Source organism: Protobothrops mucrosquamatus, unplaced genomic scaffold, assembly GCF_001527695.2.
Source record: "Protobothrops mucrosquamatus isolate PMUCROS unplaced genomic scaffold, P.Mucros_1.0 scaffold1020, whole genome shotgun sequence".
NCBI classification, from domain to species: domain Eukaryota; kingdom Metazoa; phylum Chordata; class Lepidosauria; order Squamata; family Viperidae; genus Protobothrops; species Protobothrops mucrosquamatus.
The window spans coordinates 54,021-68,579 of NW_015387256.1; the positions used below are offsets into that span (position 1 = coordinate 54,021).

The window sequence follows — 14,559 nt, forward strand, 5'->3', positions numbered from 1 at the left end:
CAGTTTCCTAATTTGTAGTATCGTATTATAAGATAAAATCCAGCATCACGAGTAGATTTTGCTGGTCGGTTGGGCTTTCCAATCATCTTCTCTCCTTTGAAGCCCCTTTTAATCTAAAATCTACTTGAGAGGAGTCCTAATCCTCAGCAGCAAGGTTTAAATAGTCAAATCATGATTTAAATCTGCTTTTTCCCAAACAGCCAGGAGGCATAGTTTAACTTATATGCTTTCTTTAATGTGGGAAGGCAACCGATTGCTAGGGAATACTTTCCCAATGGCTACCTGATCTGCACATTCAGTTGAGAGATGAGGCCAGAATATTCCCCTACTAAAAGCAGGGCTTTTTTTGCCATAGAACGCCCAGAACGGAGTTCCGGCACCTTTTTTGGATGGAACCTTGTAGGGTAGGCAAGGCGGGTTGTATGACGTGTGTGAATTCCGGCACCTTTTTTTTTTTTTTAGAAAAAAAGCACTGACTAAAAGTATTAGAAAACCAACGGGTCCTGGGAAAGACAGGGACAAAGGAGATGAACACATGCTCCCATGGTTTAGTTAGTACTGTATACACATTCTGTAGCTTTCATACATCACAGCAAGTTACTCAGTCCTTTGTGGCAGGTTTTCCACCAATGCTCAACACCTTGAAGAAGACCTGGGGGTAACTGATGGGCTGCTTCTGAGCAAAATGGGCCTTACTGAGAGTAACTTTTTACAGTTCAGAATATAAACTTCACAAATGTGGGCGTCTTCCGTCTCCAAATCAAATACTGTATATTTCCTAGTGTTCTAAGGAAATACTCATATAGTTTAGATTTATGGGTTCTCTTCTTGTGGCTTTTTTGTCAAAAGATTGAGCCAGAGGAGAGGTTCGGAGCTCTTTCCAGGAGCTGCTAGTTTGGGCCACCTTGGCTCCCACTAATTTAATATTTTTTTAGCTTTTTTTTTAAAAAAAATGTTGTTTGCATCCCACCCTTATGTTGGTCTATGAGTGTTAATAAAGATTTGATTGATATGCATGCAGTTTTCTCTTTAACAACAGAGATGTGGTTTTACCACCTTCTTCTTCCCAGTTTATTTTACAAGGCTGGGATTTACTGATGGCCTCTCATCCAAATACTAACTAGGCCCAACCCAGCTTTTGTTTTCAAATAGCCATGGTTAGATAGTACTGCCACCTAGTGATTGTATTAAGGGAAAATGTCTTATTAAGGAGAATATTAAACGTCTTATTAAAGAGAAATTTATTGAAGAGTATGGACCATGAGGTATGTCTTGCTACCTCTAAGAGGTAGGAAATGCAGGCTTTTCTTCACTACCTGCTACTGATTAAATTAATACTAAAATAGAATTTTATTAGCAACAGTGGCAATAGCCAATACCAACTCCCTATTGAGGTGAATCTCAGCATCTCAATAGACATTGTGCTTGTTTCAGTGAGAAAACACTTAGATCAGCTGATTTTGGAGACGGTAAAAGGAGAATTCATTTACAGAGCAACCACAGAACATTTAGAACAAAACCATGATAGCATGCTTTGCGAGCAATGTGCTATATTCTCAAAAGCTTTATGTAATTACAACGTTCTGTTGAGAATGAGTGCCTGCTTAGTAGCACTAAGCACTACTAACGAGTCACTTTTACATGAATAAGCTTGCACACAAAAAGAGGAAATCTTTTTTTTCAAGATGCCATTTTTCACAGAATGAGAGTACGAAGAAATTGTGGGGACTGCTTCTCTAAACTATTTTCAGAAGAGGAAGCTGTCACAGGTTTCTTTAAGTATATTCAAGCCAGTGAGCTCCAAAACACCAGAGCCAACACAACATAGCTCCCTCGGCAACACATACACAAACATTCACAGGCTGGAATTCACTGCTCACTTACCCCACTCTTCCCAAGTGGTACTATATCTCCTACTACTGCTTCTCTCAATTACTGCTCCTTGCAAGTCCTACTACTGGAGAACAGTATCTCTATCTGCTTTATGTTTATTTCTACACAGTCATCACCAATAGTCTCTCCACACAGTTTTTTATAGCCAACATTGCTGTGGTGGCTGGGGAGAGGGCCTAAAGAGACAGGTCAACAGCTGCACAGGTACTGTCCATCTTCTAGGCAGCCTCCCAGAAGCAAAATAGTTTACATACGATTTCTCCAAAAGGCAAAGATGGAACCAAAAGAAGATGGTAGCTGGGGCAAATGGTTTTTATGGCACACATCTCACTGCCAGAAAAGAAGTAGACACTGAAAGGTATAAATTTTTATTTAAGGTAGTATCCAGTTAAAAGAAATAACTTCTATTGTGAAGTATATATTAGATTTAAGCAGTTAATGTTTCTGTTTTTCATTGAGATTCAGCCCCATTCCTGCTATTTTAGCAGTTATTTAGATTTAAAAGATCTATGAAATGCAGCGATTAAAAAAACTATCACTTTTTGGGGGGAAGTTTCATCTATTTTCTGTCCATCAGAAGAAAAAGAAAAGGTTTCAAAATGGTGCCAGATTCCATATCTAGACTGGAGCTGATTTGCCTACCAAAGTCAGCTATGGATTAGATAGAAGATGTTGAAAATGAAAATTCAGCTCATTTTCCCATTCTGATTATCTCCCAGTTGTACTAAGCTATAATTTATACCCCAACAGTATAAACTTGAAATATCTTGGAATTTACATATTTAAAGTTAAGCATCGAACAAAAATCTAGTATCAATTAAATAATCCTGCTGTGGAGATGATCTAAGAGCACCAGGCCTGATGGTCAGTTAAAAAAAGGGAAAAAAATCTCATGGATAGGGTTTTTTATGGTGAAACGTAACAGTACAATAGCCTAAATCAGGGGTGTCAAACTCAATTTTATTGAGGGCCGCATCAGCATTGCGGTTGCCCTCGGGGGTGGGGGCTGGTTGGGTGTGGCCAGGGTGGGTGCAGCCTACTGGGTGGGCGTGGATGGAGTGGGTGTGGCCTACTGGGTAGGCATGGCCAGCTCTACATTGTTCGCGTCAAGAGTGCCTGTGGGGGCCTGGGCAGGAGTGGGACAGATCTGAGGGTCTCTGGCAGAAGGGGGTGGGACCGGGGCAAGCGCCAAGACATGGTCCATTTCTTCATTCCTCACAAAGGGTGACACCCCCCCAGCATGCACCCAGAGGGCGGGGCTGGTCCCTTGCTGTTTCCAGATGGCCTTGTGGAGCTAAGACTGAATGCATTTCAGCATAGATGGCCACAAAATTGTACATTGGCTCCAGGCCAGCCTGGGCCAGGGCCAAGGCAGTGGGGGCCGTTCCCTCACTGTTTCCAGGATGGCTTTGCGGGCCACATGAAACCACTTTGCGGGCCGCATCCAGCCCCCGGGCCTTGTGTTTGACATGTCTGGCCTGAATTGATGAGTGCGGCATCAACAAGCAAGCAAATTGTGACTATCTATTCAGGATACTGCACATTCCATAATTATAGAATTGGGTCGCCATATGGACCACCAACACGGGTAAATGTTTCTTGCACAGAAATTCTATGGCTGCTTTCCCTCCAATTTTAAACCAAAACTATTTCTGCAACACCATTGCATGCTTATGTCTGTCAATTCCACTGCATAAAAAGATATTTCTGAGTGGTCTTTGAATATTGTTGCCCAATCATATATATGCCTAGTTTTCCAACGAAATTAAAAAAGATAAACTAAAACTTTGTCAGGAATGAGGATTAAAAAATTTGAGGCAAACTGCTGCTTTTCAAAAGAGTATTTTTGAGAGAACTTTAGAAATTCAGTGCACAGGCCAATTTTGTATATCAGCCTTTCAGATTGGAGTCTGAGCTTCTCATTTGAGGAAGCAGTCATCCAAGAAGACAAAGAGCTCAATCTATAGGAGGAATGCAGCCATTCTCTATCTCTACTTTTAGCTACCAACATTATGCATTATCTCCAAACTCTACTTAACTGATACGAGTCTTAGTTTGCAATACTGTTTTATTGCCTTAGGGTTTTATTTCGCACTAAGCAGCTTCATAGCAAAAAAAAAACAAAACTTTTGAGTGACAAGGAATACACTAAAAAGCCTGTGGGAGCTATTAGGAGGCAAAAAAACCCACAAAAACCTCCACACAGAAAGGATGTTTTTCATGTCAATAATTATTGAGAGTTTAATGGCAAGTCAAAGATACACTTTGTAGAACAGCAGTGGTGGCTAAATTTATAGAACAGAAAAACAAATGAGAACGGAGATTTATTGGAAAGCTTTAATGATGAAATACAACAGCCACTATTTTACAGACGACGACCACGGCGACCTCCCTTTCTGCGAGTGCTGTCTGAAGGAATGGGGGTAACATCCTCTGTGGAGAGAAAAAGGTTGATTTTGGATTATTTTCACTCTTTGCGTATGCAAGCCCTCAAAAACCACCGAGGAGTAACATGGAAAATGATACTCTGAGAGGAGGGCAACATTCAGAACGTAACACTAACATCACAAAGTTTCCTGAGACAGATCATACTTCCCAATTTAAGTTTCTGAAATTTCAGGATGTGAAAGTCCGAGATAAGGCAAGTCTGCACAAGCTTTAAAAAACAGCTACTAGGAAAAGCTAGGTCTACGCACAAAAGAAAAAAAAAATAATCTATTTCCAATGTGAAGGAGACTCATTTTGTTTTAGAATTTCTGTTGAACTTTTTTTTTTGAATGAGTTGCAGATTGTGAGAACCGAAGCCCGGAATATTTTGGTTGTTCCAGGTTTGGGCTGAAACAAAGTTTAGAGTGATTTTTTCTCCCTGTTCTGCATCATCTGAGCTCCAAACTACTCTCTCAAGTCTTCCCAAACTATTCTCTCAAGTGATCCGCTGAAGTCCTTGTTTCCAGCATAATATATCCAACCAGCATTTCCAGTAAAGCCCTGATCTTTCCAGAGTCATCTTATGGCTCTCTCCCCTTGGCTGCCACTAGAATTCTTGACTTCAAGCACAGCATATCCTCCTTGTCTAATCCCCACCCTCAATCTTCCAACATCTTTCTTTCTTTCCCCCATTCCAGTATCTTTTAAGCTTTTCCCCATCACATCTCCTCTTCCCCCCCCCCCATGCCACATGTTTTGGCTTGTGCTTAAACCAAACAAGTTTTGGCCTGGACACTCTGGCTGTACTGTGCTGGGACAATTTGTAACGCTGTTCTCTGAAAGATCCAGCTGCAAGCACTATCATGTTGTAACTCAATTCTCTCTACCTGAAGGCCCTAATTGCGTGGGTCATCTTTTTCTCATGTCTCATTTCAGTATGGATCAAATAATTTCATCTAGCAAGAACTTTGCAAACTATCTAATGCAAAATAAATGGTTTGTCTGTTAGGGTAAAGTAATGGGATAAAGCAGCAGGTATATTTTCTCTGAAAATGATTGCAGGAGGCACACTGTTGAAAATATCCTTCGACAGAAAACCTACCAATGCGCCCAATCTTCATGCCAGACCGAGCCAAAGCCCGGAGAGCTGACTGAGCTCCAGGTCCAGGAGTTTTTGTCCTGCAAAGGAAGTTAAACATACATTAATATTATTGACTTTAGGATTTATTTCATTTGGAAGAACCGAATAATATTAGGGGCAGCATCAGTGCAGCATTTCTTTTCTTGTCAATTTATAGCAGTGAGGAAACAAAGGTGCAACATGACTTCAAGCTTAATTATTCTTAGTAGCAGAGTTCCAAGCTAGATCGATGGTTAAACTGATATAGCATGGCCTTTTCTTTTTTTTTTTTTTGGCTAAAAGAGCTACTATAAATTGTAAAGCTAAGATAAAATCAAAAGAAAGGAAAACCACTGAAAAGTTCTTCAGAACGCCTATTCAGAATGTCTCTAAATGCAAATCTTTTGTAGATTTATTCTGTATTCGGTGTAGTAAAACGTCTGCCCCTTTGTTGCTTGTTTTTGCTAAACCGGTTCTAATTAATTATTAGAACGTCTAACCCACTCCAATCTCAACTTGAGCAAGAGAAGTTATAGGAAGTCCTCATTTAACGACCAGCAACTGGGACCAGCAACTTGAAAACAAGTGGTTGCCAAGTGAAACTGTTTATTATCTTATTTCAGCTTTCCTTTGCTAACAGATATGTGAAGGCTGTAAATGGGAGGATTGGTTATAAGGTTACTTTTTCATTACCACCGTAATTGCAAATGGCTGCTAAATGAGGCAGTCGCTAAACAAGGACTACCCGTACATAAGAAACCCAAAAAAACCTAATGCAATTATATTCCTATTGGACAGTGCTCACAATTAGCTTGGACCAAAGAGACAGAACTGTTTTCATTTACTTCTGAAAAGCGAAGAAATTAGGGCTGGCCATATTTCTTGAGGGAAGAAAACGCTATAGAGAGTGGGAGTGCTACGGAGTGCCTCTCCTCCTCTCTGTGTGCATCATAAAGACTGGGGACACTTAAGGAGACATTTTGATGAATGGACTGAAATGGATTGGACATATTCAATTTTTGCAAGGTGCTACCTTTTTCTTGACGCTACGCTGTGTAAAGTAATGACGACTTTGAATTGGGCCCAGAAGCCTACTCATTACCAGTTCAACAACCTTAAAGTAAGTATAATTCTACACTGGCATTAGTGTCCTACAATAGTCTAGTTAATTTTGTAACAGCTGCAGCTCCTAGACTGTCTTCAAAAGGAGCCTCCCAAGGAGTAAATTGTACAAATGTCAGGGTACCCTACTGCAAGTAAGGCTGCAACTGGCTGAACTGAGGCTGAGCAAATCCATCTCATTGGTCACACTTTCTATCTGTTGCTTGAGTAGGAGTGAAAGTCCAAGTGGACAAGTCACACCTCATTTGGGGAAGTGTGGTTTCACTCACAGTAATCACTTGGATAATTGTTACTGGGGTGTCCAGATGTTTAATGGCATCTACACACTAGATCTCGATACTAGCTCAGGACTTCAATAGTATTTCTAGCCTGGATCAAGATAGCAATGTATACCCAATGATGGTGCCTCACCATAAATTTGTGGACAATCTCTGCTAATGGTTCCACATAAACATGGGATAAAATGCCAAACTCCCAAGGACTTGAGCACTTGTCACCCACACGCATCAGTTCTAATTACTCATTCCGGTAGAAGCAGAATTGGTGTCCCAATCCTTGCATTTCCAGAAGAGTACCATGGCCAATGATTTCAAAGTTGTCTGAGAGATCTAATTGGACCATTCCCTTCCCCCTTCCCCAAGATTCCAACAAAGGCAATCCATCAGAACAACCAATACCATTCCTGTCTCATAGGCAAGGTTGAATCCTGACTCAAAAGGATCCAGATAATTCATTTCCTCTAGGATCTTCCTACCACCTTCTCATCAACTTTCCCTAAAAAGAGAATGTCAAAGACCAGGACAAGTTATAAATGGTGGCTTGATCCATGGAAGCCTTAGGAGAGGAAGCAATTCCATCTGCTCCAAAGTGGATAGCTATGCCATTTCCCTCATGGAAACATTGAACCAGCTGCTCACATGATGCCTGGCTGCCCATAGGAGCCAAGAATGGCAGGGCTCAAGCCAAAATAGTAAACTCAAACTACAGACAACTCACAGTACAGTGCAGTAAAATTAGTAAAACTATTAATTATTTTTTAAAAAACAAGGATAGAATATAAACAATAATGTAACATCAAAGCAGCGAAATATCCACTATATTACAGATAGATATTTGCATTCAGATTAACAGGACATTCTTCCAACAGCTGCAGCTCCAAAATATGATTCCACAGGATAATATTTTTCATTTTAAAGTCTCTCAGTAATACAAAATAATACTAGAGAGGTGTTAAAATGACTTTATTATTTAAATCAAAGTATTCTAAAGTACATGTGAAAATAAATGTGCAAAAGAGAAATAAATGAAGCGCTCGCTGCTCCCTTTACCTATTTCCACCCGTAGCCCGCAGTTTGATATGGAGGGCAGTGATTCCCAGCTCCTTGCATCTTTGTGCTACATCTTGGGCAGCCAGCATAGCGGCATAAGGAGAAGACTCATCCCTGTCGGCCTTCACTTTCATGCCACCAGTTACTCGGCAGATAGTTTCCCTGAGAAAAGAAGAAGTGCATTATAGATCAGTGTTTCTCAACCTTGACAATTTTAAGGCATGTGGACTTCAACTCCCAGAATTCCACAGCCAGCAATGCTGGCTGTGGAATTCTGGGAGTTGAAGTCCACATGCCTTAAAATTGTCAAGGTTGAGAAACACTGTTATAGATGAACTTAATCCCAGCCTTTCCTTCACCAGAGACAAAAAGCGTAACTTCTTTGCTAACTTGTCTTTAAAATACAGTACGAATAAAACAATTCCCAGAGTTAGGGTTAGAGTTTCTGCTTGACTGCAACACCATTATATCTTAGCAGAAACAATAGTTTCTATACAAAGAGCTTCCAAGAGTAGATACTTCACCTAGGATTCAGCTATAGTAATAAAACATAATACTCGGCTCCATGAACGTTACAATGCTAAGTATGTATACGCCCAAGTAGACAGAGTTTCCTTTTAGTTCAGGCTAGGTCAGTGATGGTGAACCTTTTAGAGACCCGAGCGCCCAAACTGCAACCCAAAACCCACTTATGTATCGTCGGGTGCCGGGTGGGCGTGGCCCATTGGGTAGGCATGGCTTTGGTGGTAACGGCAGACTGGATGGGACTAAAAAGTTCAATCAATCAATTCCAACTTTGCGAAATCTTTTTTTTCCCCGCGAGGTTGAAATTGATTGATTGAACTTTTTTTTTTTTTTGCACACGGCAACGGAGGCCTAAAGCGAAAAGGTTTTATAAAACCCAGCTGAAGGCCAAGGACTGGGGCGACGGCACGCATGCCCACAGAGAGGGCTCTGTGTGCCACCTGTGGCACGTGTGCCATAGGTTCGCCACCATGGGGCTAGGTAAATATTATAGGCCTTTTGACATAAAGTCTTGACATCTATTGCCAAGATGTTAGTTACCACCTTTAAAGCGCTCCATGGCATAGGACCTGGCTACCTCCGAGACCGCCTTCTGCCACAGATTCCCTCCCATAGACCGGTACGCTCCCACAGAGTGGGTCTCCTCAGGGTGCCGTCGGCCAAGCAATGTCGGCTGGCGACCCCCAGGGGGAGGGCCTTCTCTGTGGGTGCCCCTGCCCTCTGGAATGANGCCTGGCCTAGGGAGGATTTTTAAATTGGGTTTTTTAGAAATTTTAATCACCACAACACTAAAATATTGGTTTTAATTTGGTTTTATTCGGTGGGGTGTGTGAGTCTTTCTTTGTCTTTTAAATAATGTTGTGAGCCGCCCTGAGTCCTTCGGGAGAAGGGCGGGATATAAATTGAAATAATAAATAAATAATAAATAAATAAGATCTTCTATTACAATCTTGTCAATAATATTATCTTTTCACAAGTAGAGATACTCACTTGCCAGACAGGTCAGTTACATGGACAAATGTATCATTGAAGGAAGCGAAGATGTGGCAAACTCCAAACACATTTTCTCCTTCAGCAACCTGTGGTCCCAAACTTATAACCTGCTCTTCCTTCTTTTCCTTACCCTTACGGGGAGCCATATCTATATAAAACAATAACAAATTATGGAATAGACAGAATATTAAAATAGTTTGTTGAAGTAGACAAACTATAAAAATCAAAATACCAAGTCAAGGAAAGAAAAAAAACATCATCATATATAATAAAGCTGATTCACAACTTCTAATTAGGGGATTATTTCCCATTCCGATCTCCAATAAAGTAGCAGATACTCTTTCCTGAACTGGGAATACACTTCCTGCCCTGAGAACTGCATGGGGCATGACTATTGTGGTATCAGCATGGGCATGGGCAGAGCTACATCAAAATCAGTCCACAACTGATACGAGGTTTAAATACTTAAAATTTGTGCTTAAGGGACCCCCTTTCCTCTTAAATCCATCCAAATTGTCCAAGACAGGTCCCAAAATGTTACACTCAACATAAGCAGTCCACAAATTATTTATTCCTGCAATAAGAGACATCCATTTCAGAAGAAATTATATATAATTGGCACTTTACGTCACACTTCAAGCAACTTGTTGGTGGCTTTAAAAAGGAAGCAAGAGATGATGGAGACTTTCAGATTATCCAATCTGAATACAAAATCCAATACAAGAAAGTGTGTTGTGAGAACTACATGCAAAGGAACAGCATAACGCAGACATAAAATTTAGGCAACCAGTTTCTGCTAATTGTTAATTGCTTTTGTTTTTGCTTATCATTTTCTGAATGATAAGAACTTCTATCACATCAATCATGTACTGACAATTCATACTCAATCTACCCCTAACTGAATTCTAAATGTAAGTGCTTTAATCCTCCCTTACTAAAGCATCAGATTGTTGTACAGACCAAATAATGGGATTGACTCACTTATGTACCTGAGGAAAATACTGAAGGATTTGCAGTGTAGTCAAGTCCAAATGTTAAATAAAATGTGATGTATTCAACAAGTACTAATAAAATCATCCTAAGATGATCCAGCAATCAAAATCTGGCCCTCTTGATCACAGTAAAGATTGTAATATTTTATACTGATCTTTCTTCTGAATATTTTGAGATTAATTTTCAACAACTAAACAATTTGTAGTTAATATTTGCCCACTGATTGGTAGCAGTTCTTTAGGGTGTCAGGCAAGAATTTCCCAGCACTACCTGGAGATCTGGAAGAGTGAATTTGAAATCTTTTGCAGGCAAAGTACCATCAATGAATTATAGCCTCTTCAACATAGAGTATGAATATTTAAATGTTAATGTTCCCCACTTCCCTCTTGTTATTACGTAAGTATATACCTGCAAAATTAAAACAATGATTTGGGTATTTCTATACCTTTACTTCAATATTTAATATTTTACTTGTGAATTATGCTACCTTTGTATTAATTATACAGTCTGAAAATTACAGTTTACTAATTTTGGAGGCTACATTCTTACATGAGAACACTAGTCAAATAGAGTTCAGTGAAAAAAATACTTAAGTTTTAAACAAAAGGGCTGCATTGTGATTAGGGAGGATTTACAATACCAGTTACAGAACAAAAAAATTATATATGCAAGAATGTATGGATACCCAGATAGCAATCCCATGGAAAATCTAGCAATTTCAATATTTCCTATTGTTTTGCAAATTAAGTTGCCTGATCATATGACTTCTGATAATTTTCATAATGTTCTGATAATCACAAAGGTGTATGAGAACTTTCCACACCAAACAAGATCAAAAATAAGATACGACTTGGACCATTACCTTTACAATAGGGCAGTGATGGCGAACCTTTTAGAGACTGAGTGCCCAAACTGCAACCCAAAACCCACTTATGCATCATCGGGTGCGGGGTGGGTGTGGCCCACTGGGTGGGCGTGGCCCATTGGGTGGGCGTGACTGCGGTGGTAACGGCAGCCTGGGCGGGACTAAAAAGTTCAATCAATCAATTCCAACTTTGCAAGATCTTTTTTTTTCCCCGCGAGAAGTTGAAATTGACTGATTGAACCTTTTTTTTTTTTTTTGGCACACGGCGGTGGAGGCCTAAAGCGAAAAGGTTTTATAAAACCCAGCTGAAGGCCTAGGACTGGGGCAAGGGCGCGCGTGCCCGCAGAGAGAGCTCTGAGTGCCGCCTCTGGCACCCGTGCCATAGGTTCGCCACCACTGCAATAGGGTATACTGCTATAGTTAGATTACTTAAAATTCATTGCTTCCTAAAAGACTTAAACTGCCACTTTTGCTGTTTAATGCATTACAAGTGTAGTAAGATACAGGGCCTTTCTATATAAATCAGGATGGGCTTAAATGAAATATCCTACCCGTCAGACTTGAATCCCACTTTTCTGCAAAGCAGAAATCATTCTAGGAATAAACCCACGTGTACAGGCTTACCAAATACTAACTACATCTAGTTACTCAAACCCTCTGGGATCTAGTCAACAAATCTTCCCCTTCTCAAAACTCCTCTACCCACAGAAGGAGGGAGAACCGCCCGTGCTTTAAAAGGCAGCCTCATTAACATATTATTTAAATAGATGGCTTTGAACAGTGTTTCTCAACCTTGACCATTTTAAGGCATGTGGACTTCAACTCCCAGAATTCCACAGCCAGCATTGCTGGCTGTGGAATTCTGGGAGTTGAAGTCCACATGCCTTAAAATGGTCAAGGTTGAGAAACACTGGCTTTGAACACACTTTTCGGCCTCAGCTCTTTAGCGTGCGATAAAGGTAGAGACGACGCACGTTTCTTCTAAAAGATTTGTTTCCCAAGGAAAATACACGCAGCTTACAATGAACCTTCGCGAAGTTGGGGGAAAGCCGGCTGAGGAGGCCCACACCGAAAAAAAAAAACCCCAACTATCCCGGGGACCGGGTGAGGCGGGCCTCGACCCCTGGGCAAAAACCAAGGCCCCCGACCTCGCCCTCCCTTGCCTTCCCCGCTCAGTTAGGGGGTGAGGAGCCCACCGGCAGCCCCAAGGGGAGCGGAGAGGGCCGGGCCCGCGAGGATGGAGCTGGATAGAAAACGGCCCCACCAGCCACTTACTCGAGCGTCTCTGCAGGCGGCAGCCAGCACCGGAAAGGAGAGAACGACGTCACGAGGGCAGAGGGTCACGCTCTACCACCCGGAAATGCTTTGCGGAGAGGCCCTACCGGGAGGTCACTCTTTCCAACAGAGACGTTCTCTCATTGGAGAAAATGAGCATAGAGTTAGGGGAGCGTTTAGTGTGCAGAAATGGCGACTGGGGTCTAAACAAAAATTCTTCCACGCTTAAGGGGAAAATAAAAACTTGCACACTCGCTTCCGTCAACCGGGCGGAAGCTTTTCCCGCCAGACGTTGGGTGTCTCTTTTGACGTCAGCCGCTAGTGTGACACGCCCAGCCCAAAAGAGTTGATTTGAATAATCGTGTTGCGCCCGCGCGCGAGGATGGGGTGGACCAATGGAAGCAGTCCTTGGATGTACAGCAGGGGTCCTCAACCTTGGCCACTTTAAGACTTGTGGACTTCAACTCCCAGAATTCCTCAGCCAGCTTTGCTGGCTGAGGAATTCTGGGAGTTGAAGTCCACAAGTCTTAAAGTGGCCAAGGTTGAGGACCCCTGCTGTACAGGGTTCTCTGTCGTGCATCCGCGAGGCAGGAGCGCCATGAGACAACGGGGGAGAATCCTGTGACCCCGAATTGATGTGGGGTATAAACTTAAAGAGATCTATTTGGAGCGACTGCGCCTCGTTTTAAAAGAAGTATCTCTTCTGGTGATTTGCCCTGACAGTTCAGAAAATACCAGGCTAAGCAAATCCCTAGCTCAGTGTTAACCGTAGTAACGTTTAAGTTGTACGGACTTCAACTCTCAGATTTCCCCCAGGCATTATTCCCCCCCAGCAGCTTGATGGCTGGGGAATTTTGGGAGTTGAAGTCCATACATCAAAGTTTTCAAAGTTGAGAAACATTGACCTAGCAAATGAAATGCATAAATTTGGCATTTACACCAAGAAACGTTACAAAGAAACATTACAAAATGTACAGTTGGTTTACCATGTTAACATTTTCATGGTGTCAATTATAAAGATCGTAAAAACGTAGGTATGGTTCTACAATCAGCTTCTTTTTAAGGATTCTGATAAAATTCCATCATTTGGATAAGCACTAAATGTCAGCAAAGAGATACAAAAATAGGTTTTTGTAACCTGGAGCTGGTGGTCTTTCCCTGGCTCACCCTGCTATTTGAAGGTAATAATACTTAGATTATGGCTTTGCATTGGACATTAATACAGTAATATGAATACCTATGGCTAGTTTATTGTAAAGTTGAACATAAGTTATGAGAAAGCAAAGTTAAAAAGAATATTTAAGAAATAATTGGAAGAAAACAATATAATATGAAACAGGAAAAAAATCACTAAAGATAGATATAAATTTGACAAAAATACAGATTTTAATTAACTTTTTTAAGCAGAACAAACCATGTTCACATGCAAACCTTGGTTAAGACATTTCAGAGTTTTGCAAAATCTTCTCCCTCACACACACAAACACACACACAGTTGGAGACTGCTTAACGTCTTTGCACCTATAAGACTTTTTGACCACCAAGGCAAATGGTAACAAGGGAAAGAATCTTCATCTGTTTCTTATCTGACCTATTGTTACTCTTCACTTCAAATATAATAAATGTCTATTACCATTTACTGATAGCTAGATTAATCTCATAATCTGCATCCAAGACAACTTTGTGGTGAATGTTTTACTTTTTACTTGTTTTCCCTTTTAATTTTTTTTAATGGATCATTCTGCATTCTGCAACTTAAATACTCAGAATTCTTGTAGCACCATGCTTATATTCAGGAGGACATTATTTAACACAAAATAGATAAATATGTGTTTATTTCTCTACATTTCACACACAAATGTACATTTTGATCTAAAGATGATAATATGTATCAGGCTGTTAAAATTATATAATTTTCTTTAGTTTCAACATTTTGATTCCATTTTTAAATAGCCAAAGTTAGACCTAGTTCTTTCAATTATCTCTTCAGCTTAGAAAGGATGAGCGTCAACCTTTTA

The 14,559-nt window shown here is 40.8% G+C and overlaps 1 protein-coding gene across 2 annotated transcripts; it reads right to left on the minus strand.

Annotated features, from left to right (window-relative positions):
• Positions 1–4,216: 4,216 nt before the first annotated feature.
• RPS14 (ribosomal protein S14) lies at positions 4,217–12,621 on the minus strand. 2 transcript variants are annotated; one of them, XM_015819930.2, is made up of 5 exons: positions 12,542–12,621; positions 9,406–9,556; positions 7,891–8,052; positions 5,423–5,499; positions 4,217–4,326 (listed from the first exon to the last, which is right to left on the minus strand). In XM_015819930.2, exons 2-5 carry the CDS (start codon positions 9,552–9,554, stop codon positions 4,259–4,261), a joined length of 456 nt encoding a protein of 151 aa, XP_015675416.1. In that variant the 5' UTR covers positions 9,555–9,556; positions 12,542–12,621; the 3' UTR covers positions 4,217–4,258. The 2 variants fall into 2 exon arrangements, with proteins under 2 accessions (XP_015675416.1, XP_015675417.1); XM_015819931.1 differs by lacking the exon at positions 12,542–12,621 and adding an exon at positions 12,463–12,479.
• Between the last annotated feature and the right edge of the window lie 1,938 nt (positions 12,622–14,559).

Bases quoted from the DNA above. Each gene is read 5' to 3' on its own strand.
- RPS14 (XM_015819930.2), bottom strand. From the start codon at position 9,554: ATGGCTCCCCGTAAGGGTAAGGAAAAGAAGGAAGAGCAGGTTATAAGT. The intron at 8,053-9,405 runs GTGAGTATCTCT...TTCTTTTCTCAG, and splicing joins GTAACTGACCTGTCTGGCAA to GGAAACTATCTGCCGAGTAA. The intron at 5,500-7,890 runs GTAAAGGGAGCA...CTTCCTTTGCAG, and splicing joins CGGGCTACGGGTGGAAATAG to GACAAAAACTCCTGGACCTG.